Source organism: Strigops habroptila, chromosome 1 (assembly GCF_004027225.2).
Source record: "Strigops habroptila isolate Jane chromosome 1, bStrHab1.2.pri, whole genome shotgun sequence".
In the NCBI taxonomy this organism is placed as follows: domain Eukaryota; kingdom Metazoa; phylum Chordata; class Aves; order Psittaciformes; family Psittacidae; genus Strigops; species Strigops habroptila.
The window spans coordinates 67,624,744-67,652,343 of NC_044277.2; the positions used below are offsets into that span (position 1 = coordinate 67,624,744).

A 27,600-nucleotide genomic window follows, 5' to 3' on the forward strand; every position below is an offset into this window, starting at 1 on the left:
AAATATATAATGTATTCTTTGGGGGGTGGTGGTAGGGGGAATAAATCGCTTGACCTTCAGATGTAACAAGACTTGAACATAACCATTTTTCCTCCTTTCACTTTATTCTTGGTAAGTTACAGCCTCTGTTTCTACTGTTTCTAAGGTGTTTTTAATACTTCTTTTACTTCCGTGGTGTAAGGGTTATGTTATCTATTATGCAGTATGTTGAAGGGAGGAAAAATACCTGGTTTTACAAATCTTCAGTTTTATTACATTACTCAGTAACAAAATAATTATTAAACTTACACATTTGAGGATTATTGCTGTGGTTACTGGACTTGTTTATATGTGCAGTTGACTTTGCTTGCTATAAAGACACATTGCTGATTCATGTTGAAGTTGCTATCAGGCTCCAAAGGTTTCTTTCTGCAGAGTAGCTTCCTAGCCTTTTGACACCCAGCCTGTGTGCGAGAGTGTAGGCCCTCTCCGGAAGGAAACAGGAGACTTGGTTATCCAGGACATGGAGAAGGTTGAGGTACTGAATGACTTTTGCCTTGGTCTTCATCAGCAAGTGCTCTAGCCACACTGCCCAAGTTGCAGAAGTCAAAGGCAGGGACTAGAAGAATGAAGAACTGTCGACTACAGGAGAAGATCGGGTTCGAGACCATCTAAGGAACTAGAAAGTGCACAAGTCCATGGGACCTGGTGAGATGAATCTGTGGGCCTTGTGGGAACTGGCAGCCTGGTGAAGTCCCCTCTGACTGGAAAAGGGGAAACATAACGCCCATTTTTAAAAGGGGAAAAAAGGCAAACAGAGAGAATTACAAGCTGGTCGGTCTCACCTCTGTGCTCAGCAAGATCATGGAGCAGATCCTCCTGGGAACTATACTAAGGCACGTGGACAATAAGAAAGTGATTGATGACAGACAACATGGTTTCACTAAGGGCAGATTGTGCCTGACAGATTGGGTGGCCTTCTGTGACAGGTTTACAGTGTTGGTGGATAAGGGAAGAACAACTGATGTCATCTACCTGGATTTGTGCAGGGCATTTGGCACTCTAATTGAAGAGAGACAGATTTGATGGATAGACCACCCGGTGGATAAAGAATTTATGCTGCACTATGGATGCATTATGGATGGCTGCACTCAATGTCCAAGTGGAGATCATTGATGAATGGTGTTCCTCAGGGGTTGGTATTGGGGCTGGCACTGTTTAACATCTTTGTCAGCAACATGGACGGTGGGGATTGAGTGCACCCTCAGCAGGTTTGCCGATGACCCTAAGCTGAGTGGTGCGGTCAACACACTTGAGGGAAGGGATGCCATTCAGTGGGACCTTGACGCACTTGTGAGGGGGGCCAGTGCAAACCTTGTGACATTTAACCAGGCCAAGTACAAGGTCCTACACCTGGGTTGGGGCAATCCCAAGCACAAATACAGGCTGGGCAGAGAATGGACCGAGAGCAGGACTGGAAACAGGACTTCGTTTTATCTTCTTGAGGTGTTCATGCTGCCTGTCTTTCTAGCCCTTGGATGTCCCCTGGATTGTCTACTCAGGGCCATCCCAAGGTACTGTTTCAGGGTACAGTCTGCATGCTCCACCCCCACTGGGTGCCACCAGCAGCCTTGCTGAGTGTGCATTCAGTTCTGTTCCCCAGGTTCTCATTAAAGACACTAAGCAGTATGAGCTCCAGATTTGACCTCTGAAGGACGCCACTGATAAATGTGTGTCAGCTGGACTTTGTACTGCTGGTCGAAACCCACAGAGCCTGGTGGTCAAGCCTCAGCCCTGGATGGAGGAGTTCTCTTTCTGGCGCTCTGTCTGGGCCAAGGCTTTGGTATGGTAAGAGCAGTTGCTTCAGCAGAGTTTCTGGGCTCCTCTTCTTCACTGCTGTGCTCCCTGAATTCTGCTGGTAAGCCAACAGCAAAAGTGCTGTCATAAAATCAAAGGTAAAGACATAGTGTAATTCATGAGATGATAAACTACCCAAGGGAGCAAGAGCTTTTGTCTAATGGTACAAGGATGGCCATGTCAATGGTAACCAGTGTGTGTTGAACTATTACATTGCTGTCTCACAACCACTTCTCTGAGCCCTCAAAGGGTGCAAAAGGTTCACAAAGTGTCTCTGACATTTCACTGAACTCTCAAAGGAATTTTCTTGCATTAGGGGCAGATATAGCACCAGCCTATGCATTTTAAAACACGTAATATAGTTGGTGGTTTTATGGTCAGAAGTCTGGATTACAGTTCTCCTGCTGTCTTGCTAATTTTAGGACCCCTAAGCACTGTGCTCCTGTCTGTTTTACACTTTCTTTTACAGCCTAATATCTTGCAAGTCTGAACTTCAAGAAGTCTGAGATTATAAGAATTTATTTCGTTTTCTTTTAAAACATCTTATTTTGAATTACAATTTGTGGTGTTTAAGTACAAGCCGGGTGATGGTGTGACTTGATTCTTTGCAAGATCATTTCTGTGGTGTCCTGAATTAGAACAAAAGAAGAAACCTTTGTATGGCTAGTTTAAGTACAGTGGTACCATATCAGGTATATTTCATCTGTGTACACTATTTGTTTCTGCCGGGGGTTGATAGTGTATTTCTAGGGAAGAGGATAGGGGAAACTGTAATGATGCTTCCTCACTGTACTCTCCTGCATGCAGTGACTTGAGAGTCACAGTCAGGGACTGCCTGAGGTAGGGGTGAGGACTTGGTATTTAGTAGCCAATGAACAGACTTTCAGCACTGGCAGTGTACTGTGACAGGCAGTTCCCCTGCATAACTACATATTGTGGGGAATACCTTCCTTTGGTTTGGTTTTTTTAACCTTTGCTGCTAAATTCACTTGATTTCTGCCGATACAAGAAGTAGGAGTAACAAGCAACAGTTGTCACCTATTTACCATCTCCATGCAGCTGTAGACCTGGCACTTGATTTAGGTTACATCTTTCCCAGCCAGGAAGAATGCTGCTCTTTTCACTTACATCTTATAATGAAGCTATTCCTTGTTGTCTTCATCCTTTTGCCCTTTTCACTTGGCCACTCTAATCCTTCTATATCCTTTTTGAAATGACAAGACTGGATATTCGTACAGCACTCAAGAAAGCAGATAATGTGTAATGGCATAGTGATGGTTTGGTTTCTGTTCTTCTTCTAGTAGCCTGTAACAAATTATTTTTCTTTCACTGGTGCTGATAACCAGACTGATGGTTTTATAGAGCTTTATAGTGCAACTCCAAGATCCAGAGTTCAGGCCCATCCTTGTGTCTATTTTAAGAAAGCAAAACAGCATACAACCAAAAAACCCAGGCAACCCATAGGATTTTTTCTTGACATACCTCACTTAATGTTTGTTGTGGTAATTTCATCTGTTATTTTCTCATCAAGTTGTTAATTACAGATACTTTTGCAATTCCTAATTTTGTATAGTTATCCCTGTGTACCAAAACTATGTAGATGCAAACCGAGATTATCCCAAACAAAACATCTGGCATCCTATGCAGGATGGTGGGGGAGAGAGGGAAGGAGGGCAGGAATCAAATTATGACAGAGAAATACTAAAGGGAAGGTAGTCTTAATTATATAGTTTTTTGGTGATACTTTCATATAATCGTGGCTTATGATTAAACTATTAAAGTTACTTTAAGCATTAAAATTATTAGTTGATACCTTGAGCTTTGAATGTCTAGTAACTGATCACAGTGTCTTGTGATTACTTTATTCACTTTGCCTACTGTTTAACTCGACCAAAAGGGATGTTTGGTTTTGATTTGCTGAAAGCAAAGATCTATCTTTGTGACAAAGAGGTAATGTGACATTTGACTTCATGTAAAATACAGACGTTTGCAGACTAGTATTCCTAGTGATGGACCCAGAAAGTCAGCATGTACTACATAGGAGGAGCATGAGGAATATTAACCATGGGTTTCACACAGCACAAATGGATACACTGCTTCTTGATGTGTTCCTGGTTTTAATTCAATTAGCTCGTTCTGATTTCCAGAGGACCAAAAGAGTTCCTTTTAATTTAATTAGATGTGCGTGCTCTCTTCTCCAGTGGCTCAGCAAAGTGCTCTGTTTTGGTCACTCATTTTAATGTTTCAGGTGATGAATGTTAACACAGGAAATGACTGCAGTAATACTGCTTTAATTGACCCTGTTCCCTTAATCTCATTAGAGTGCATAGAGCATTCATTTTGATACATACAGCATTTAGTAATTGTTACCTTTAAAAAGTAGTTAAAATTTCTGCTTTTAGCTGCTGTCCTCAGGTAACTTTTTGTGACATTTTTCTTTCCTTTTTTTTTCCCTAGGTATAGAACGTGGTGTCTCAAACTGGATTAAAGCAACCTGTTGATATTTTTATTTATACTTTTTTATTTTTGTATTTGACTTAAAGTGCCATGAAAAAATTTGCATATTGCAAGGTGGTCCTTGCCACCTCTTTGGTTTGGGTCCTTCTGGATATGTTTCTATTGCTGTACTTCAGTGAATGCAACAAATGTGATGAGAAAAAAGAACGAGGCTTGCCTGCTGGAGATGGTAAGTTTTTTTCCACGAGTAATCTTTGAATTATGCTCATTTAAAATTGTGCTGCTTTTAAATGTTTGACACCCCCTCTCTTCCTCCTCCCAGGTATAATATTGCATCAGCATTTAGGTGTTGCAGAATGTTCAATGTTTCTTTGGATGACTAGGGAATAAGCATGTTGCCTGAGATGTATGTTACACACTTAAATGCTTTAGATGAAGAATTTTAAGCACTAATGTATATGGAAAAATAATGAAACTACAGAACAAGCAGTTCAGGAATGTAAGCTATGTTAATATAATCTAAAGCAGTGAGGAAGCAAAGCCACCATTAATTTCACTGGACTTGGTAGTAAAACAAACCAAAGTAATGAAGAAGCTTACTTGTCCCTGCCCCCACAAAAAATGTGAAACACCTCTCCCCAAACAAATAAAACAACAAACTAACAAAAAAAAAAAAAACCCAAAACCAGAAAACCACAAAAAACCAAAGAAAACCCCAACAAAACCCAAAAAATCCCACCACTAGCACCAACAAAAAATCCAAAAGAACAAACCCCCAAAACAAAGCAAAAAAAAAAAAAAGTCCAAAATTTGACTAGTAACTATATCAATAAGGGATAGTGAATGTTGTGTGGAAAAAAAGTTTATGAAAATAACTACAATAAGCTTGAATATAGAAGTCATAAATATGAAGGGTGTGTAAATATACACACACGCATGCATATGTATGTAGCTTTTAAGTGAGAGCTGTATTATTCAATACTAAATGTCTTCAGATAAACTTTCAGGTTTGTTATTGCCATCTCAGTTTTGGCTGCCAGTTACATAAGCTGAGTGTAGAGTTGTTTTGGGGGTTTTTTTGAAGCCAGTACCATTCATGTTGCCAACTTTGTTTTAGGAAAGTCATCATAGTTGATCCTGTGGGAGAAAGGATTGGTGCAGGGAGAATTCTCATCCCTGCAGTATCTCAGCACAGGTATTTAAAACTGCAGGCAGCTGCTGCCTCCAGTTCATTTGTGAAGCACTGAATTTTGTAGTGTGGTGTCTCTCCCACTGGAAAGGCTGTGTCTGTATGTTTCACTGCTGCTATAGGAAACTTATGCTTCAGTGACACTCAATGTGCTTTTCATCACAAAAAAACCTTTCTCACCTGTTGAGATCTGGTATGGTCTATTTTGGTGTCCCTGGGAAATTTTCAGAAATGTTCTAAGAACAATGTTGCTCTGTTACAGAATAACACAGGGGAGATGTTTAGGAAGTGCTAGTTTTGTTTTGTATTCCTCATGATGGAAGCAGACTGATAAATCTCCTCAGAGAACAGCAGCACGTAGGAATGTAGAATTTCTGTGCTTAGTACTTCTGAATTATTGTTTCCACAACTGGATGCAAACATTTTGGAGAGGCTCCAGTTCACCTGAGTTTCACAGAAGGGACTTAAATCTTCAGTCACTTACATCTCATCTTTTGGGTTTCTTTTTCAATAAATGGAAAAGAATTTTCCATTGATGAGAAAATGAATTAGGGTTATGTAGAAAGTATGAGGATTTTCTTTTTTTTTTTTTTTTTTTTTTTTTTTTCCTTTCTTTTTTCTTGTCTCTTTTAGAAGTTGAGAAATTTTCCCAAGGATAAGATGATGACTGATATTGTGATGTTAAGGAATGGATCCACTTTTTGGATTCCCACAAATTTTTTACACGATGCTAAGCTGATAACTTACACCAGGCTTCTTTAAAGGATTTTTGTTTGGTTTTTTTTTTGCTTTTGGCAAACAGCAGCTGAAGTCAAACTTCATTTGATACATTGATGATGTTGAAAGTTCAGATGACTTTACACAAAGTCATTGAGGGATCCCTCAGGTGGGGGGAAAATCTGCAGATTTTAGAGATTAGCATTAAGATTTTCCCTATGCAACATTAGTTTTACTTAATGTTTTTATTCTGGCCTTTCCCTAACGTGTGTGTTGAAATCCTCGATATCTTTTTAATATCTTATAGTTGGTTTGTAAACAAATAAACCCCAGTAAAACCCTAAACCAACCAGCCACACAAAACTTTGTCTATAGTTCTGTGTATTTTTCCTGGTTTTTATAAACAGCTGACTTGAGGTAAGGTATGGGCAGAAATATCGGCTAGAAACCATGGTTGTAGTTGACACTGTGATGCTTCCTTGCAACTTAGTTGTGCACCTGAATTTGGGTACTCTTACTTGTTCCAGTTGCTTACTGACTTGGAGTCCGTAGTGCATTTATTCCCACTCAGAATGTCTAGAATCTCCTTAGATAACATTGCAGCTATTTTTTCTGTGAAACTTTTATCAAAATCTGCTTTTTCATGTCACTTTTCCCCCCTATTCATTTCCATAATTGATTTAGTTTTCTTGATTCAGCATAAATTATGTAAGTGTTCTGAATTTAATAGTCTCCTGTCCATGTCATTCTGGCATATAGCTTTTTTGCAATTCATGGAAAAATTCCATAGCATTTAATGAACCTATTTGACATACAAGTAAGTTTTTCTGAAGAGTTTGTAAGTTTATTTTAGGCTGTGCTTGCCTAATTGGAAAAATTAGTCTTCAGATATTTCAGCAGGAGCAAAGGATTTTGAGGATAATTTTGGACAGTTCAGACTTTTAATGAAGTTAGAAGGATGCTCTCCTTAGGTTTTTTTAATACAGAAAACAGAGAAAGTTTCTGTTCCAGAATAAGAGAGCTGTGGTCTAAATTGCCTTTGAGAAGAATCTCTCCTTGGTATCGATGGCATAAGATACTAGCATCTTAAATCATGAGCTTCAGCTTATGTATTTAATATTGGGTTGTATGTATACTGCTGTTATATGTTACAAAATAAGAAATAGTAAAGGAATGAGAATGTAAATCTACAGAAAACTCTATGTACATAGTTTGGGGAACTGTAAGATGAGTGGAATAAATGTCTTTGTGTTAGCTCTCATAAAGATTAAGAGTTGGTAGTTGAAATGATGCGAGACTGGAGATGGGGGACAAAAGGTGATGTGGAAAAGGGAGAGGTACTTACTAGGCTGTGAGTAAGAACTGAGATGGAGATTATGTAGGAAAAGTGGGGCATGAGGTCTGGGTGGTACCGGACTGGGGAACTAGAGTGATACCAGAGGAAGGATAACTGGAATCTAGTGACTGTAGTTGTGTGGGATGATTTGGCTGTAGGCTTAAGCCTTTGCTCATGCCCCTCCACCATGGCCAGAGAAGCCTGGGGAAGTGGGATCAGAACACAGAGCAGTGTGGATTCCAACATCAATCTGTGGGAGCTGGGAGGGAACCTGTCCTTGTCCTGGCCAATATTGCTGCTCTTCTCCCCACCATGACTACTCCAGAGGTCAGGCGTAGCTCTCTCCTGTGCTCAGCTCTAAGGTTGTCTGTCGCCTATTCTGAGCTATCCAGAGTGTGCACCTCTTGCCCCAATGGCTGCAGGTGTTCTTTCTGTTGGCACATCTTCTAGGTGGCATTCCCTTTCTGTAATTCCTGATGGCTCATCAGTCAAATTCAGAGAGTAATTGTTGATGGAAGGCTGTTGCTGTAAGTTTTAAGGTTCTTACGAGTTGGAAAGAAAATCACTGAACATTAGTAAGCATCATCAGAGACAAAACCTCTCTGAATTTTTACCTGTCCAAACAGCTTTCTTGTAATTATGGTGGCTCCTCTAAAAATCACTTTGTTTTGGTCAGTTTGCCATTGTTGTGGCCCCTAAAGACATGTCAAAGAAGAATCCATCCATTTTTCTGGCTTAGATGGTCTTAGGTTTTGAAGTATCTGGTTTTCATCAAGCATATTGCCTGGTAAAAAGAAATTTGTAGCCCATCGACGTAAAGAGTTACTGATTTTTAACAAAGATCTGGGAGAAATCAAGCCTCTTTGGAAACTAATGATTTACTGGTACAAATCAGAAATGTCTGGAAAAACATTACTAGATTTCCCTTTGGATCAGGTTATGATTAAGTCATTCATTTAGCTCTGAAACTTGTAGCAGTAAATTTGATTTCTGTTTGTTAGAAGTATGTCATCAGTACATGTCTACAGTCCTCTAAAGGAAATATTTTTTTCAGAATTAACTGACAAAAGAGCACTGCGGTTTGAATTTTTAACAATGTGTATTAGTCATTTTGGGAGAATGTTTTTGGTTGGTGTTTATGTGCAAACTGCATGCTTTTGTGGGAAAACAGATTGCCATAAACACAGAAACCTGAGAAAAGATGGTTAATTTTTCTTGGAAGTCATCTCTCCCTGCACACCAAGCTTGCCTGGCTTTGCATTTACTGAGTTGCGTAAAATATCTGTGAGTCTAATTAGCTGTTGCTGGATTTTTCTGCAGGAGAAGTTAGCACTTTATTTAGGTAAAACGTGTAATCAAGTAGTATGTGTATTTGCTGATGAAATTTAAAAATTCAACTGATGAATTTGTACACCTGGATCCAACTCACTGGTGTGCTAAACTAGCATGTAACAGCAAGATCTGCAAATACGAAAGATTTCAGATATTTTAGCTATTTGGTTTAGTCAAAATTAACAAACAACTGGAAGTGTAAATGAAACACGAAATTATCTTTTCTTCTAAATAGCAAATATGGTAAGGTAAGACATCCACTCTTCAGAATGCTGAAAAACATGGTGGATACAACTATATTCTGTTAGCTTTTCTTTATTCATTTTAGGTGCATTGAACACTCATCACTTAATCATTTTCTGTCCAACTGAGCCTATGTAGTAATTGCTATACACTTAATAAAAATAGTTATAAGCCCACGTAATAAACCCAAGCTGAATGTATAAAATTAAGCCCAAATAATTGCCTTATTGTATACCATAATTTTATGTTAATTATCCCCAAAAGGCACATATTCTAGTTAAAAGCTTATGCAATTGCAAATTAGCAAGTTTTGATGCAAGTTCAGAAAAAAAGTACTTTTTTAGGAGGCAAAGATGCAAAGCAAAACTGCTTGCTCACTGTAGCCCATGATTAAAACAAGCGCCCAAGCCAATCTGCTCAGGATCTGCTTGGACATATTTATTCTATCAGTTTTTAGTGTATGAGTGGCTGGCTGGCAACTTCTAGAATTGTATAGTTCTGCTGGCAGTCAAGGGGAGTTTGGTAAAAAAGAAAGTATCTCTGTGGTGGGAGGATTTTCTCTGCTAAATGTTACAGCATTAATGCAAATGAAACAATTGCATCAGGTACTTGAAAATGAAAGTTTCTCAAGGAACACATTGTGTTTCTAACAGATTAACCCTAAATGCAAACTAGAAAAATGTTTCAGTTATTAGTAAGTATATATTTTAAGTCTTGGTGTTTCAGCAAGTATGGAAGGCTTGGGGTTTTTTTTTTTTTCTTTTTTCCTTTAATTTTGTTTTCGTTCTCTACATATCTGTTTGCTTTTGGCAGAAGATTAAAATCCCTGTAAAGGAAAATTTTACTTTTCCTAGAAAGCTTATTGTGTACAAGAGCAATCTGGGATATAAATGTCTGTTTTTCCAGAACTTTAACAGTAAAGTCAGTTAGGACGGGATGATGGATAGGTATAAACCCTTACTGTTTTTTCAGATGAATTGCTGTGTCCAAGAGTAGCAGTTAACTACTTCTATTAAACTCCAGTATGAAGATCTGTTTTCACTTCCAAAACCTTGTGGATTTAGAACTCTGTTTTAAACAGGAACACTCCTACAGTGTAAAATAAACTATAAACAAACAAAAGCAAGCATGAAAGTGGTCACCAACATCTTGTTTATTCTTAGTTCCAGAACCCATACAAAAACCACATGAAGGACCTGGAGAGATGGGGAAGCCTGTGGTCATTCCGAAAGAGGAGCAAGAAAAAATGAAAGAAATGTTTAAAATAAATCAGTTTAATTTAATGGCAAGTGAAATGATTGCACTCAACAGATCTTTACCTGATGTCAGGTTAGAAGGGTAAGTGCTTTACCTTGTGTTAAAAATGTACTCTACTTAAATGAAGAGTGTGCAAAGAGTGATCCAAAACAAAAGTTCAGTTCTGTAAGATATTACTGTTGAAGTAAAAAGTAGGAGGATTTCCTGTATATATGGTACTTACTTCAAAAATAAGATCGAACAGCAGAAACCAGTCTTCTTCAGTGTTATTTAACTTTGAATATGATTACAAGTATGAAGCCTGTTCGGGGAACAGAAATTAGTTTGGTTGAAGAAAAATAAAGTTAACTTAAGACTTGGCATTTCAGGAAGAAATTACTTACTTGAAAAATTCATGCACTGCTTGAATGAGGCAGAGTAAAATTCTGCATTATACGAAATAGAAAAGATTTGATGATGAGAGAAATACTTAAAAAATGTCTTACTTGATGAAATGTGCAAAGCCTCATTTAGATTGCATTATAATGTTTTCTAATACCCATCTGGTTTGTTTTTGATCTTGCCTCTGAAATATTGATCCTTTCAGAGCGATTTGAGTCATAAGTAATTAGAAAGAAAATTGTAGCCTAGTTTTAAATAAAACTAAGATTGCTTTACTCTCCTGGGGCTACTCTGGCAGGGTAGCTGATGAGTCCCTCCATCCCCAGTCCCTCTTGTTTATGAAAGGGACTCTCAAGTTAAATAAAGCTCATGAAACAAGATTTTCCCAATCAATTATCTGCATTCTCTTGCAAGAATCGGATGTTATGGAAACTCCACTTCTTTAATAGCTCTGCTGTTGCTTCTGTATACACAAGACTTAGCTTCTGGATTAATCTGTTTTCATCTCCTATCTCAGAAGATAGTATTAGCAGAGTAAGATGAAGCTCTGACCGCTTTTCATTTCTAATGAGTGATAAAGAGCTGGTTTTGTAGGTACCTTCATTTATTGTAATGAATGTGTTTCTATGTAGTGTGCAGGTTCCTGGTAGTGCTGATGTTTTTGATAATTGAGCCATATATTTTTCAAAATGTGATCTTATAAGTTTGAATTAGTGTAACTTTTCAGTTGATTTTCAGATGTATTATTAGTCAGATTTTATAGTCACTACTTGCCTATTTCTCAGTATAATGGAAGAATGCAAATCATGAATTTACAGGTTTTTCTTTCTAAACTAACAGATGTAACTGGGGAGGGGGGTGTTTATATCCTTTTCTCTCTCATGTTATTGTTCTGATCATGGTTGTAACTTGCCAATGGAATTTCTTAGCATTCTTGCAGATTCATATGCAGTGTCTGCGCCCTTTGTCACACTCTCTATAGGATAAGAAATTGCCTCATGGTAAAGTGGTAACTTCCACTGGTTAAGAATTTGTAGTTAGCATTCTCAACTTGCTTTAGCTGTGAAGAAAATTACAAATTTCATTGAAGATTTTTTGTCAAAGCTGGGATGCTAATTGGGGTCATTTCTGTTGTTTTTTCTGGAAGAGCTGAATGGAAGAAATAAACAAAACTTTGGGGAAATAATAGTTACAACGGTTGGTTATTTGACAGGTAAACATGAGTAATTTTTTTTTTTTTTTTATGACCCTCAAGTATGGAAGAAACTAAATAGCATCACCTGTTCATCAGTATTCATATTGGAAGACTTTTATGTACATATTCACCATTTTTATAGTGTAACTACAAACATAAGAAAGTAAATTTGTGGATCTAAAAAGCTGAATTAATCATGAGCTTTGTGAAGTCTAGACTTCAAAATAATAAAAAAATGGAAAGAGAAATTGTTATGAACTATTAGAAATTATTACCTAAGCATCACTCAAGCTTTTGCAGACAAATGAAATTACTATAGCTCCGTGTTGGCTTAAAATTGTAATCTTTTGTATTGCACACTTGGCTATGCTCTGCAGTTACTGTGTTTCACAGTGAGAGAGGCATGATAAGTTTAGTAATGTTACGGTTTTTTTCTCTTCCATTTGTATGGACACAAATACTGTCACTATACTATGTGCATGAATGTGAATCTTAGACTAGAATTTTAGGTGACATCACAGGGCAGAGTTGGATTTCCTGTTTTTCTAAATAGCTGTCAAGAATTTTAACGTTTAGTTGCTGTGTACGTTTTTAGTAGATTTTGAGAGAGAAATGGTCTCCAAAAAGATCCTCCTTTTTCCATCTTTTCAGTATGTACCCTATAAGGTCACACTAATGAAGAAGTTGGGGAGTGTGTTAACATTTCCCCGGCAAATTTGAGAACAGTACTGTGTTTAAAATGTAAGGGTATCTTAATCTGTATGTGTGGATTAATGCTCCTTTTACTTTTCAAGAATGCAGTAGCCATTTTCAGAATTGTGAAAACTATAAATATACTCCAGTGTTGTATGTATAACTTACGGAAGTATTTATCTCATTAACCAAAATACTCACATGGTCAGAAACACTTTCTGCTGTGTTAATGGAGTTGCTTCTGTTATAACCTGTTCTATCTATGCTAATATTCGTGCTAATATGGAAGGAGTTTGTGGAGAAGGAGAATGGGTAGTTTCTAATCATTCCTTACCACATTTCTGTGCTTACAGCACAGCTGCCAGTAGCACTTTCAGTCATGGTTTTGAAAAAGCGGGATATGTTCAAAGGCACGCTTAGCTGTTCAACCATGTAATTATTTTCTTCACAGGTTTTGTGGGTTGCTTCCTTTAATGTGGTGTGGGGGGGAAGATTTCAAGTCCTATAATTCTCTGGCATGTCAGTTCTTCTGAAATACAGAAGTCTGTAAAAGCTTTGTCTGATGGTTAATTGTTGAAAAGCTGGTGGAATTAGGTGTACCAGGACCAATTTGCCATATGTATTTAATGGGGATGGCATACCCTGTCAGCTGGAGATCAGATTTTGAAGTAGTCTACATTATCCTTTGCATTAATTTCTAGGTCTGTCAACCCCCCCTGTCACCTGTGCCAAGGCAAGCACCTGCTTGGTCCTCGAGTGCTCACTCATTGGTTAATCTCTATAGATGACCCACTCCAGGCATCATGTTTATGTTTTAGCCAAGAAATTTTGTTTCCTTACTAGAAGAGCAAAAATGTGAGCTGTTTTAATAACTTCTAGGCACTTCTCCAGCTCAGGGAACTTCTCAGTACAAGACTTCTACAGAAGCTGAAATCTGCGTTCTGCTGAGCCGTGCCCTAGTGGTATTAACAGGTTTATATTTATTTTTATTATTTGGCACAAAATTACTGAGGCACATAGATGCCTTTAAAATCATTGACATATGCCTGAATCGCTAGTCATTTTGTGTCTGTAAGGAGGAATATTATTCTATTTATTCTTCTCTTTATCTCAATTGAATGATTTACTCAACAGAAAAAGCTACAGCAGAAGTAATATTTTTAGCTTGGGTATTTCTCTGAATCTGGACTGGGGCATGTTAGTGTAACTAATAACTGACAGGGCCACAACCTCTGGAGGGATGCCTTTGCGTAGGAGCAAGCAGCTGTGGATAACAGGTTGGTTTTAAAGTTGTTAGTAGAATAATTCTTGTAAGCATGTCTTATTCTGGTTTGTGAATCAGTCATCAGAGTGGGAGTTGAATCACAGTTGCCAGGAAAATATGCAGCTGTGGGCTTGACATGACAGCAAAGAGTAAAAGATGGGTGATTGGGAGCACTAGAGTGTTGCCTTGATTTTTGCTGGAGATGAGGGAGGCAATGAACAAAATAGGTGTCAATGACTAAAATAGGTGTTCAGCTGTGCCTGTGTGTCTTAGGCCAGTATTCAGGCCAGAAAGTCGTTTGTTAAATGCATGGATTTTTTTATGTGTCATAGGACTTGGTTTTGTTCTAATGCTGTTTGAGGTGAGGTGGAAGCTGCTTTGCAAAATGAAGAATGAGTACTGTGTTCTAAGGCTGAGCTTTCCAGGCTGTATTCATCATTTAATAATTTGTGGAATATATAAAACATTTAAGGAGACATTTGGGTCCCTGGTGTGAGAGTTTAAACCTAATTCTGACTTTTTTACATTAGAAAAGAGCATCTTAAAACGCTCTTCTCTTCCAGGCACAAGTGGTCAAGGCTGGAAATAAGAGAGTCATAGCTGGGACAGAACAATGTATTTCATGTCAGTTTGGGTCCTCACTGGAGCTCATGCTGCAGTGCTAGGAGAGTGTCATATTTTGCAGATTGAGGTTTCTTGGAAAGGGATTGGCTTCCCCAAACACACCTGCAGCAAGGACCAGTGTGGATAGCTTTGGGGATACCTTAGTAACCTGTTTTCCAAGGCTGCAGGTTCTCTAGAACTTAAAAATCTAGAGCATAAAAATCTTCCTTTCAATTTTGTTCCTTAGTTGGTATAATTTTGCCAGAATTGAGAGGTATATAGATAGTGATAGGGTATAATCAAAGCTTTTAGCCAGATGGCCCTACATATTTGAGTGAACTGGGTCTAAATTCATACAAACTGTTACTTCAGCTACTTAATAGAAAAATAAGATGCAGATATCTGAGACCTTAATATTTCACTAGTACGTTAATGAGCTCAGTTTAAGTTACTGATGAAGGCTTTTTTGCTGACTCAAACTACCGTGCTCAGTTCCTGTTGCCAAGCTTGCTTTCACAATCAGGAGGAAGTAGACAAATATTTTTCTGGGGTTAAAAGCCATTTTTCTAAGTCTAACTTACATGAAGGTTGTGGAATTTATTGCAGTTTTGCTGGTCTCCTTTCTGAGAAGGTTCTTCATATGACTAATTCTGTCATCTCTTTGCTTTCAAAGAACCGTATTTAGATTTAGGCACTATAATTATATGACACAATATAATGCTTTTCAGTTATGGGACTGCAATGTGGCTCTCATACATGTGCTTTAAAAACGCATTGTTGATTTTAACCCTGAAATATACATATAAGAATACACCGGAATTGGTATTCTTAACTTCTCAGAACAAATCGATGTACTGTATACTCTAAGATATTACAGTCGAATTGTAGTATGATGCATTCATAAAATTTACATAATCCCTGTGTGAGGAAAACAGTTTGAGTAAACGTATTTATAGTAAAACAGTAAAGGCACACATGCAAGAGCGTGCTCTTGGAACTCAAATGTGTGACTCTGGGGTTTTAAATGGCAGGACATGAAGTATTTGCTTCTATGTAAGGCTAGTGAAGATGTGCTTTCTTTGCTTTTAATTATTTTAATCCAGGAGAATAGCAAAGGAGGTACTCTTGCATACTCTTACATATATAATCTGGTGTAAATGTGGACTTCAGCTAAAAGAAGTCTTCTCACTGCTTCTGTTGATACTGATCTTATTATGATTGTCTGGGCTTGACATTCACTGATGGGATGGAGGATTGCACACCAAAAAGGGGAAAGAAGTATATTTTGTCAAATCAGCAAACTGAAGCAACACACCCAGCAGCTGTATGATTACCAGATGTGCTGCAGAAAAGGGGATGGGACAAAACTGTAAGAGTGGAAAGTGGGATTATTGTGTTTAGCAGCAGCCCACAGTTCCACCAAATCAGATGGAACTTGGAGGGGAGGGACAACATGACACTTTCTTACAGGAAAGTGTGTATTAAAAATGTGTACACTCTTACAGAGTGTACACACTTACAGAAAGCATGTATTGAATTCCCCATAACGTCGTGGGGATTTAAATAGCTCCATGAATTGTGATATGCTTTGTGAACTTTTGGTATCCATGTAAGTCAGGTCATGCTGATGTAAGAGGTAACAAAAAAGAGTGAAGTTGTCAACATAGGTGGTGGAAGACTTCAGAAGTTTATTCAGTGTTTTGTTACAAGTTAGAAATCCTGGCTGTTCATTAACCTGGCATCTCTAAAGGAAATCTGCTGATCTGATGACCAGTATTGTAAGTTACAGCAATGTCATGCTGGAAATCTGAAAGCATGTGAGGTATTAAAGACTACATTTCTTTCAACCAGGAGTATTTTTTCATCTGGTTTTTGTGGTGCTTATAGCTTGTTACTGGCCCACTGTAGAATCAGCATTTGGAAATGTTCTTGTTCATGTTGACTTGAGTTAGCTGGAAGAAATTACCTATAAATCTTTTTCCTGGAAAATTTAGAGGGGGGGGGGATGTTACTATAAAAATTTAGCTTGCTTCCTTTTATATATATATGTATATATACACACCTGTATATGCATACATATATACATGTATGTGCATGTATACACAAACACTTAGCAATCTCTTTCTTAGTTATGAGTGTCTTCTATTTTGCATGAGCAGCCATATCCTGAACTTTATTCCAATTGATAGGTCAAGTATGCAAAATAATTTAGCTAGGGAACTTAGGGGTCAATTTAAGTCTTTGAAGACAGAATTGTGTTTGCTTCTGTCAAGACATGCTTTCCTGTGATCGCTTTCAGGAGAAGGAAAATAGTAATTGCAGCTAATTATTTTTGTGAAATTCTGCTTGAATTCTGTAACCACAATGGTTTTAAGGACCATTTTGGATTTTGTTTCCAGGGTCTAAAGAAGATTTCTACTTGACTCATGAGATAATGCGACCTTTCTTATATCCAAATGTTTGAGATCAGAAGAAAGGAAAATTTCATACTCTTGATGTCAGGTAAATTACGTAATACTGTTCAAGGCAGACATTGAGCAGGCTGGATGGAAATGCTTAAGTAAGATTAAGGGATTTGCCTGCATTCAAGTCACCTGTTCAGAAAGATTAATTGGAGTTGTGATATGAATTATAGGAATGAAGACCTCTTTGTAAGCCAAATTGTTCTGATTTGATTGGAAGAAGCAGCTTCAGGGGTAGCATGAAGTTTTGTTGTAACCTTATCTGCAGTGCTTTCTCTTTGTGCGGCCACAAGTTAAAACTGTGGTTGCATGCAAAGTCTGTGTAGTGAGAAGTGGTTTGGCATGTTATGACAGTCAGCGATTCCATCCTTCTCAGAAGCATTACTTTTAGCCCTTCTAGCTGTGTTGCTTCTGTGTGAAAATGAGATCTTTATCCAGCTTGATTGTCTTCAATTTGGGAGCTTGGGGTAGTCTTAAATTTTATGTTGGGAGCAGATTTATTGTCACTCTTGTTCATAATGATATCATGAGGCTGCTGCTTATAAACAGGAAAAATTTAAGTCAGTGTTTACCAGAAACACACCACTTGACTTGAGCGCTGGTGTTCTTGCTGTAGTGTTTTGACACTTTCTCTGCCACCCCTGCTACAGGGCGTTATCCTCTGAAGGAAATATAGGTCAGTCTCCACAGCTTAAGGAGTCTTATTTCTGAACTGTTTTCATCCATGACTTAAGTAGAGAGGAGTTTTTGCGTTGGGCATAGCTGTGCCCCAGCTTTGTTACATTAACTTTATTGCAGGCTGTAATTTACAGTAAATGGACAGGTAAACAATGGATTACTGACATTTTATGGTGCTGCAGCGCTATTCATCAGATATCGGTAATTAAAGCCTGAGTGGAGTTCAGATTTTCTGATTTTCTTCTCTATCGATCTGGCATTAACTTTGGTAACCTCAGTAGAAAATAAATGTGTATTTTCAAGATCTAAGGATACTGATGCTTGCTTCCTGGAGACTCCAATATATTTGAATACTCAAGAGTATGCTGTTTGTACTGCATCAGTGATATTAAACAGATTTATTACAGGGGCTGTACTGCATAGTATTTCCTGAAAATTTCGGCTCTAACCTGATTTTCAGCTAGACATGGATTATTCCTTTGTCAAAGTTACATTCTGGGATGCAGTTTATTTATGACTTCGGCCTTTATTTATAACTGTTGTTTGTAGTACGCAAGATAAAAGGTTGTACTAAATTTGTAAAATGGCTAAATATGCTTCCCTCCCTGCCCCAATCTGTCACTAGTACAGCTTTCAAAAATACACCAGCACTGCATTATCATACTGCACATATGAGGTCGGGTCTGAGCTCCACTGGGATTTCCCAACTGAGCTGCTTAGCGCACGGAAGACACTTTTGCTTGTGTTCAATCTCTGTCCTCTATCACAGTGCTCAGGGCTGCATGCACTGGGCTATTAAACAAGGATTGCATATGTGGTTTACTGCTGCGAATGTTTTTGAGTCCCTGTAAATTATTGGTCATGCCTTGTTCCTATGAAAGGCTGGTGGAATCTGGGAATAAAGTTGGTATCATGTATAGCAAATGATGGCTCATGTAGTGCCTGAGTCTATTATTTTTTGTGATTAGGGTAAGCATAAGTGGCTTTGTTTTGAAAACTATGTTTAAAAACAAAAAAATAATGTTCCAATATAAACTTGTTCTTGTTGTTCCTCTGTGGAGAATAACCTGTTGGCAGCATCAGAAGAGGTAGAGATCTGCCCTGTAAGATTTAGAAATTTAGTGCTTATTTCTAGTGCAGAATATAATTATAACATAATCTTTCTAAAAATTACTTCTCCTTTTTTTTTTTTTCTTTTCTCCCCCCATGTTTTGCCCCAGTGATTGAGGTTTTCCTCACTGCATCACACTGCATAAACATTATGGCAGTGTATAATTAATTTCCTACAAGACCTCTACCCTGTTTAGGTTTTTCTGGGGGGGGAGGGAGGTGTGTGTGGTTCTTTTAGCCTGTGAAACAAAACTATTTAATAGCTGTTGGGATATTAAATCCCATTTTTATTACGTTACTTTCAGAATTTATTTAGTGCGAATTTGAAGGGTGTGCAGACAGATCAGTGCTAACATTGTAAATATTTTGTCCTTTGAGATTTGAGACTATTACAGGTGTAGCATTAAATCTTTGGTTTTAGGAATAATTTCTAAGTAAATTGATCCATGAATGCAATTTCATAGTATTGATAGCATGCCAAGTACTATTCTGTATTCAGATGGCTGCACAGTTGCATTTTTTTAAGGTGAATTTGGAGTGCTTGTGAAAGTTCCAACAGTAAACTGGAAGAGGTGGCATTAGGATAGTGAAGGGTGGTGTCCCGAGTTCCTGGCGTCTCTGTGTCTGGGGTGCCGATGGCTAGAGTGGATAAGCCTTGTCGATGTTCCAGTCAGGCTCTGAGCAGAGCAGATAGGTATCAGAAGAATTTCACCTTCTGAGGAATTCAAATAAAGGATCTCGTAAGATCACCTGGTAGATTTCTTCTGTCCCTGTAGTGGTGAAGCACATTTTTCTCATTCCTTCACTGGCATCAGAGGAGAGAAAGGCTTCTAGTTCTGCCAGATGTGGAGAGGGGTTGAGATTATGTGGTTGTGGTGGTGCAGGAAGTGCAAAATGAAGAATTGTCTTCCTTCCGTGCAAGATTGTGCTGAAGCGGCAATTAAACTCTGAGATTAATGGCTTAATTTTATTTGGACAGAATTGCATTACTTGTTGTCTCTTCTGGTTATTTTTGTGATGTCTCCTGTGGACTATTTGTACCCTGGGCTGAAAGAGAAAGTAGGAAAGCAGTTTATTCAGAGGCTTTTCAGGTGCATTTGAAGTAGCATCAGGTACTTTCCAAGTGGCTGTGTGTAACCCACTGAATACAGTTCTTTTGAGATTTTTTTTTTTCTGAATATCTCCCTACCTAAACGTGCAGAGCTTCTATTTAAGATTCCATTAACACCTTCATTAAAAAATCAGGATAACAGAGAAGTATAGCACAACTCATAGTTGATTTTGGACTTCCATTTTAAAAACTTTTGTGGATTTAAAACCTTGAAATCAGGCTACAGAGTGTTAGGGACAGCTTATGCTTATTCTGCTGTCACTGTTCTTTAGCAATGTTATATATGCTAGGATCTGTTCTCCTTCCTTTGCTTTTAGTCCATTAAACTTGAATTTAATTTATGAAGGATTTGGACATCTTACACTGCCTTGTGCATATCTCAGGAGATATGGACCTGAGAGTAACTAGTTCTAAAGAACTGAGGCTAAAGTATTCTTAATACATGATGCACAACTGCAAAAAGGTGAAATTCTGTGAAGAATGTGTAGGAGTGTTTTAGAGAGGTCAGAGCAGAGTTATGTCGTTTAGTTCTGTGAGTCCTTAGTAAAGCAACTTCTAAAAGTCTACCTTCTAAACTTCTTTTTCTGAAATCTGATTTTGATGGGGCATTAAAGATTTGGATAACTTCATTTCCTAATTAATTTTCCATTTTATTTCCTAATTAGATGAAGGCAAGAAATCAAAAATTAGGGAAGAATACCAGGCTAATGCAGCTGAAGGTGGGGATTTCAGTGCATGAGATGGAGACTTGCTGTAAAAAAAGAACATTACTGTTTTGAGCATTGGAATGTGTACACGAAGAAATGTAGACTAATTAGGCTTTTTGTCTTGATCATATTTTAACAATCTGGCATATTAGTTTCCTGTGCCTGTAGGTAACAGGGCAGTAAGTCTCTGCTTGCATTTAAAATGTCTGACATTTCTGGGGAGTTTCCACAATTTAAATAATATATGGAGTCACATTAGCCAAGAGTTTGCATGGTGAATGCTGTAGATTAAGGAAAGGATGATGCATTCCACGTGAAGTAGACATTCTCAGCTGCTGTTTGGAGTCTTCATTAAATTCCTGGAGATGGTATGCCTTCCTAATATTATGCACTCAATTTTAAAACTGTTTGAGGCAGGATCCAACAAAGGAAACATAATATATTAGTTGTTAATTAAAATTCAAATTGTCCTTAATTCATACACTATGTGTCATACCACTCACGGTTATATTCTGCTACTAATGTTGCATAACAGTTGAAACTAATACTTTATTTTAAATTCTATAGTAATCCCTTTCTGGGGTGATGTGTTTTCAAACGAAAGACAAAAAGGATTCTTAATTTATGTATTAGTAAGGATAAAACACAAGGTTTACATAGAACGTTAATACTCTAATTACAGGCATCAACTGTTCTTTTTTTATTTGTCTGATATTCTGCAGCAATATATTCTTGGGGGGAAGGAGTGTATGTCAGTGTTTTCAAAATTAAAAACGGAGTATATAGCGAAAAGGTATTTATAGAAAGGCAGGTGAAAGGAATAGGAAAAATTGGGTATCATACTATTCTTTCCTTTGTTCTGCCTGCATCAATGAATCTTTCCAGAATAACTTCACACCAAACCCTTTCTTAAGTACAACATTCAAAAATTTCAGGCCAGTTTTGTTATGGAATACCCTTGTGTTACGCATGGCAGCCTTTTACATGTTGGTAAACAAGCCAGTCTAGGATTGCTCTGGAATTGTTACCCCAGAAAAGGCTGATCTCTGGGAATGAGGATGGGCAAGTCTTCTTATGGAAAGGAGAATGTTCACCTTTTGCAGGACAGGGCAGTGGGAATGCCATTTTGGTGTCCCAAAAGATTCCTCTAAGCCTGCCTCTTAGTACTAAAAAGTTCCCCTTCAAAGATGGGTCTTAAATGTTTTGATATATTTATACTGAGGACAGTGTAATGGTTTATAAACATGGTAGTCCCTGATCACTTGGCTGGCTTTTATTATACCAGTTCATTGATTTGGGCTCAGTCAAATAAAATCTTCTGTAAGACCTTGGAAAAAAAGGCAAGGCTGGAGACGAGAGATTTTATATTACAATAGTAGATCCTGTGGCAGCCTCAGCAAGATATTCTTGGTGAATGACACATTGTTATTGCTTTTCAGAGAACTGCTAACAGGCTTCTCTCAATTTTTTTACAAATATTCTGCCAAAAAGTAGAGGAGCAATTGGTGGATCTGTATTACTACTGTAGCTGAAGGTCTACAATCAGACACTTACTTTCTAGTCTAGGGAGCAGTGCAGCAGAAGGAATAAAACATTAAAAATCTGGTTTTAAAGTAGCAAAATAGGCTGAACAAGTGACAAATACGGGGGAAAGATTATTTGGCTTATGATTTAATATTTCATCTGAAATTCATAGTATCTTTTTAAAAGGCTATTTTATTTTTCAAGTGATACCACAGAAATAACTTCATCGGTTGGCATGCTTTGGAATTTTTCTTACATGTGAATTAAATTGGAAAACATAATATATATGGCTGCTTTCACTAAAGATTTTATGATATTCCCTAAAGATTTTGTGATGTTCACTTCAGTGTGGCGAATAATTATATTTGGCCATAACCGTATAATAATTAAGTATAATATTGAAGACAGGTAGTGCCTGATCCTACTGCTTTGATTCTCAGAAACGAAAAATGATGCCACAGAAGCTCTTCCAGATATTTCTTCAGTTGTATCTGGATTTACTGATCTTTTCTGGGATCTCTGTGCACACTGAGTTTTTGTCTCCACCTCAGAGCTGAAATGACTGTGCTATGACAGCTACTCTTACTTCAAAGAACTCTGGCTAACCAAGTTATCCAGCAAATAAAATATTCGTATTGGGAGCCCAGTTTTGGCTGACGTTCCTAGTTGGGATGGGATTAGCTGCTGACACCATAATCCTGTATTAGCAGGCTGTTCCTTCAGTATTGGTTTTATATGTTTAGGGTAGAGGATACATACTATGTACTTCTTAAACCCTCAGACAGCACTCCTGTTAAGGTGATAGTCATGAATATTTGTTAATGTATTTTAATAGCATTTAGATCAGGTTACATTACAGTGAATCAACTCAATAATTTGGGATCTAATAAAAGCACTTTTTTTGGTGAAGCTCCATTGAATGTATTTCTTTTTCCTCTTCAGTCTTTTCCTTGTGTTTGCGATCTCCATGTATCTCTCTACCTTTGATTCTTAAAGGATTTAGTACCATTGAATCTTATGTAAGTCTCCATGTGATTTCGAATGTGCAGGAGGAACAGATCTGTGCAGAGAACACTTCAATTTGCAGGGTTATTTTTTTAGAGTAGAATTGTATTTTCAGAATTGTTAAGAGTACTTTATGTACAGCATATTGATTTTTTTTTTTTTTTTTTTTTTTTTTTTTTTTTTTTTTTTTTAGGAGATACTGAAAATATCACTTGTTTTAAAATAGTATTGTGGAGTGTAAAATGTTGGCTGCATGTGGGGTTCCTTGGAGTGTATATCATACATCTGCTGTTAGGAAAGCTAAACCTATGGTCTTCTGTGCTATCTTTGGAATGTGAATGTAATTCTCTTTTAACTTGTTGAGCCTTTATATAGTACTTCCAACATGTATACAGTGAGTAGGAAAAAAACCCTCTTTGTGTAATACAAACACATTAAATTATGAAATACACTTAACTCACTAGTATTACAGGTCTTGGCTTTTTCCAAACATCAGCTGTGTCCAGGATTCTTTACTTCTCTTACTGTTTGGTTTTGTTTATTATAGACTACTTAATGAATTTACTTCCTAGTTTGTTTGCCATTTCTTGTGTCTCTCTCTCCATTCTTCCTCTGTACCCATTGCAGTACTAGGATTTCCCCCTTGCCCTCTAGCAGAATGCAAGCCTAAATTAGGCGCTTGGATTAATCTATCTGGACATGCTACTCTTCACAAAACAGGGGTCCTGGAGACAAATAATGTTATCTCTGTATCTTAGCAGTACGGATGTCTCTTCTAGTATTGGTTTTTAAATCAAGGTTCTCCTTTCTTAGTGGTATGATGGAATACATAGATGTATACATAAGTGTACATAACGGTGTGTTTTAGGTAAAACTACAAATCTGGGCACCATTTGCTCCTTTGTCATAGTTTGCATACAGCTGATGTATCATGAATGTTAATATTGATACTCAGAAATAAACCTCAAAATCGCAGTTCTGGCTGAAGGCTTGACCTTTACAAATATATGTCTTATTCTTGTTCGTAGGTGTAAAACGAAGGTGTACGCGGACAACCTTCCCACAACAAGCGTCGTCATTGTTTTTCACAATGAGGCTTGGAGCACACTTCTGCGAACTGTTCATAGTGTGATAAACCGGTCACCACGACACATGCTGGAAGAGATCGTCCTCGTCGATGATGCCAGTGAAAGAGGTAATGATGATGCAGATGCCTTAGCTTGCTGCTCTTTTTACTTCAAAAATTGAGACTGACTTTCTACAGGCTTAGCTCTTCTCGGCAAAATACAGTAGCTGGGGCAGGGGAATGTAGAGTGAGCAGTGCCCATTGTGAAATACAGATGGGTCATTCTCTGCTGAAAACTGGTGTAAATTTGTCTGCTTACTTTTCTGTTGACAGTGTAGAGTTTGTGTTTGCTAGAGGCTTTACCCTGTTACAGGCTTTATATTTTGCATTTAGAATTTTAACACATTGCTAAAGCTTGAGGGTATTTAATACTTCAGTCACCTGGTGAATAGTAGCAAAGGTGACTCTTACTCACAAGCATCCAAATTTACTATCACTACCACCATTAAGCTTGGTCTTCAGAGGGATAAATTTTGGTTACTCAGTTCATGGGAAGCTGAAATTCAGTTTCTATGCTGGAAGAGCTTCCATTCTGAATGAAAACTCCATGCTGCAGAATGAAACTTTTCATGTATAATGAAATTAACAGGCGAAACTTGAAGCTGATTTTTTCTTAAAATAACTTTATTCAGATTTTACTTTTTTCATATTTTTTGTAAATTACAATAGTAATTTATAGTAGAAATAAAAATAATATTCTGGACAATACATGATATTTCATTTTGGTTAATAGTTGATATTCAATTTGTTCCTGGCTTAATCTTTGTCAGTGGTATGAGTTATAAAATATAAATTGAGGGATTTTTTTTTTTTTCTTGTGTTTTAAATGGAGATGAGAGGGTATTATGTCTTTTTCATCTAAAACATTTCTATCTTTTTATATTGAATCACTCTTTTTTTTTCTGTATTTCTACATTGAAAGTTTTCCACTAGGATTAATAGCTACTAGGCCACTAGAAAAAAGTCTTGGCAGCCACCATTGTAGGCTGTTATCTGTATCAGTAGGAATTTCCATGGTTTAGTCATGGAAGGGTTTTACACCCAGCATGCGGACACATCTGGCTGGTGCTTCTGATTGCAGTGATGCAAAATCTGTGTTCTGCTGCTTATGGTAATTCCAACTTCAGCGCAAGATGGCTGACTGTTGTTGAAACAACAAGATCTCTCCAGACAAGATCTATATATGAAGAGACACACTACATTTCAGACCGTATCGTCTAAGTAGCATTCTGATACATGGATTGCAATGGTTAACAGGAGGTTTTATTGTAGTTAGTAAGCATTACAATATTTGTAGTTGAAGAACTTTAGGAGTGGATTTTTGCACTTCATGTCTAACATGTTAGTATAATGAGTTTCTTCAGGTTGTTTGTGTATATGATCCCTTATTATATTAAGTTACCTATTACAAAATATGTAGGTGTAGAGTATAGCTGGCTGGGGAGTAGCTGAGTGGACTAAAGAAAGGTCGTATCAACTAATGGTGCTCTGACCAACCTGTTTTCCTAAGGAAGCATAGCTCATGCACTTGGGTTGTGTTTGCTCTCCTATGGGTCTGTGTTCCTTTCCTCTCTCAGACACCCTCGCTTGCTTTTTCTTTGTTACCTGACATTAACTGCTTCAGCCAATTTCAATGCAATTTGGAAGAAGAGACAGAGGCCTTAAATGCAATTATGCTCTGGCAGCAGAGGAGGAATGCCTGTGCAAAAGGCTACTACATAAACATGTTCCAGATTAGATGAAAGAGGTGTGATTAACTTTTGCTTTTAGAAAGGCACAAGATCAAATTTTCATTGTTTTCACTTGAGGGGAAGTTTTAATGACACCCCTCAACTTCTTGTCCTTTTTCAACCTTTATGTAAAAAATCCACATTTCTTTGGTTCTAATGTGTGTGAAACTGCTCACCTCTCTTGGAGTTGTTCCCAGGGAACAATCCTCTTAACAGATGCTGGTATTTGGATTCTGAATGCATATACTAGGTTATTGCGCAGGTATATGCTTCCTTAATGGAAAAGAGAGAGCACATTTCGTGTCCAGACTTTTGCTAGGAAAACAAAGGTTTTTGCAAGTATGCTCTGTTTCATTTGTCAAAACAGTCATTGGAACTAATTCGGATCAGTACTAATGATTAATTGTGACAGGTCAGTTTTCAATATGACCTATAAATAGAGCAAACTGATATTAATGTAGACATGATATTATTTATGTCTTTGCCTCTCGATTTCTGTTTTAGAAAAAATCAATTGTAACATAGCAGTAGCTAAGTTGTCCTTATGAATCATAAAATTATAGTCCAGTTAAAAAAGCCTGTGGCTTTCTCTAGATAACTTTTCTGGGTTTGGGCTGGGTAATAAAAGCAGGGGAACTTAATTCCAGGCTGAAAGATACAATATTTCAGGCTTTTTTCTGTGTTGTCATTGAACCTGTTCCAACATAGAGTTTTGAAATCTGTGATCTTCATTTCAGATCACTCAGGCTTCTTTTATTGGTAGTTATTTTCAACAATTACTGAAAGGGTTTGTTTTGTTTTGTTTTCCACAAACTTACAGTTCCAGCAAGCATGCCTTTGTATTAAATAAAACGGAAGGGTATGATGCCTCAAAATTTGAAGGGTTTAGCATATGCTACTTCAGCATTCTGTTTGTGTTGAAGTAAACCAGCAGACTTTTCCAGAAAAAGAAAATGTTAAGTCTGGATAGTGTATTTTGAATTCTAGCATCAGAGGCAAATTAATTGGAATAAAGTAAGCGTTCAGTTTGCCTGAAGCGCACTTTGTACCTGCTAGTGTCATGCTCTTAGAAGAATGAATTTGCATAATATCACCCAATTATTTACACTGAAAAGAAAAACTTTGCGGAAACAAGACCCAGCTTGTTCTCTAGTTGCTGATCAGAATTGTATGTTTTTAAGTATTGATCTTTGGTAACTATTTAAAAAAAAAAAAATGTAACAGGAGAAATCAGGATTAGTCAGTACTTTAAAACTAGGTCAGCACTGAATGGCCAAGCATGGTAGGCAGATTACATCAGGGTAGAATACACTCACAGAAGTTAGTTGCATAGATACAGATCAAGGCAATGTAACCAAAACTAAATTCCTGCCCATAATGTCTTATAAAATACTCATACTTCTTAAAACTGTGTTTGTATGCTTATGTGATAAATCTGTGTTTTATTGTAGTTTCATAAAAAAGCATTGTTTGAAACTTAATTTTTCATTTATATTCATATAAATGTGACTCAGAATTGGCGAAGTATTTTTCAACTTAAGCACTTACTTGACTTAGACTGAACACATTTGCTTTTTTGGCTTTCTTAGTTCTGCTGCTGCCACAGAGGATGCTCTTTAAACTGTCCATAGTCCTAGGTAAAAC

At 37.4% G+C, this 27,600-nt stretch overlaps 1 protein-coding gene across 2 annotated transcripts in view; it reads left to right on the plus strand.

The window, feature by feature from the left end:
* GALNT1 (polypeptide N-acetylgalactosaminyltransferase 1) overlaps positions 1-27,600 on the plus strand; it is an 83,897-nt gene that overhangs the window by 36,763 nt on the left and 19,534 nt on the right. For both annotated transcript variants that reach the window (XM_030492525.1, XM_030492535.1), the window contains 3 exons: positions 4,294-4,522; positions 10,274-10,448; positions 24,129-24,295. In XM_030492525.1, coding sequence (XP_030348385.1) covers positions 4,384-4,522; positions 10,274-10,448; positions 24,129-24,295 — 481 coding nt within the window. In that variant the 5' untranslated portion in view covers positions 4,294-4,383. The remainder of the gene's footprint in view (positions 1-4,293; positions 4,523-10,273; positions 10,449-24,128; positions 24,296-27,600) is intronic.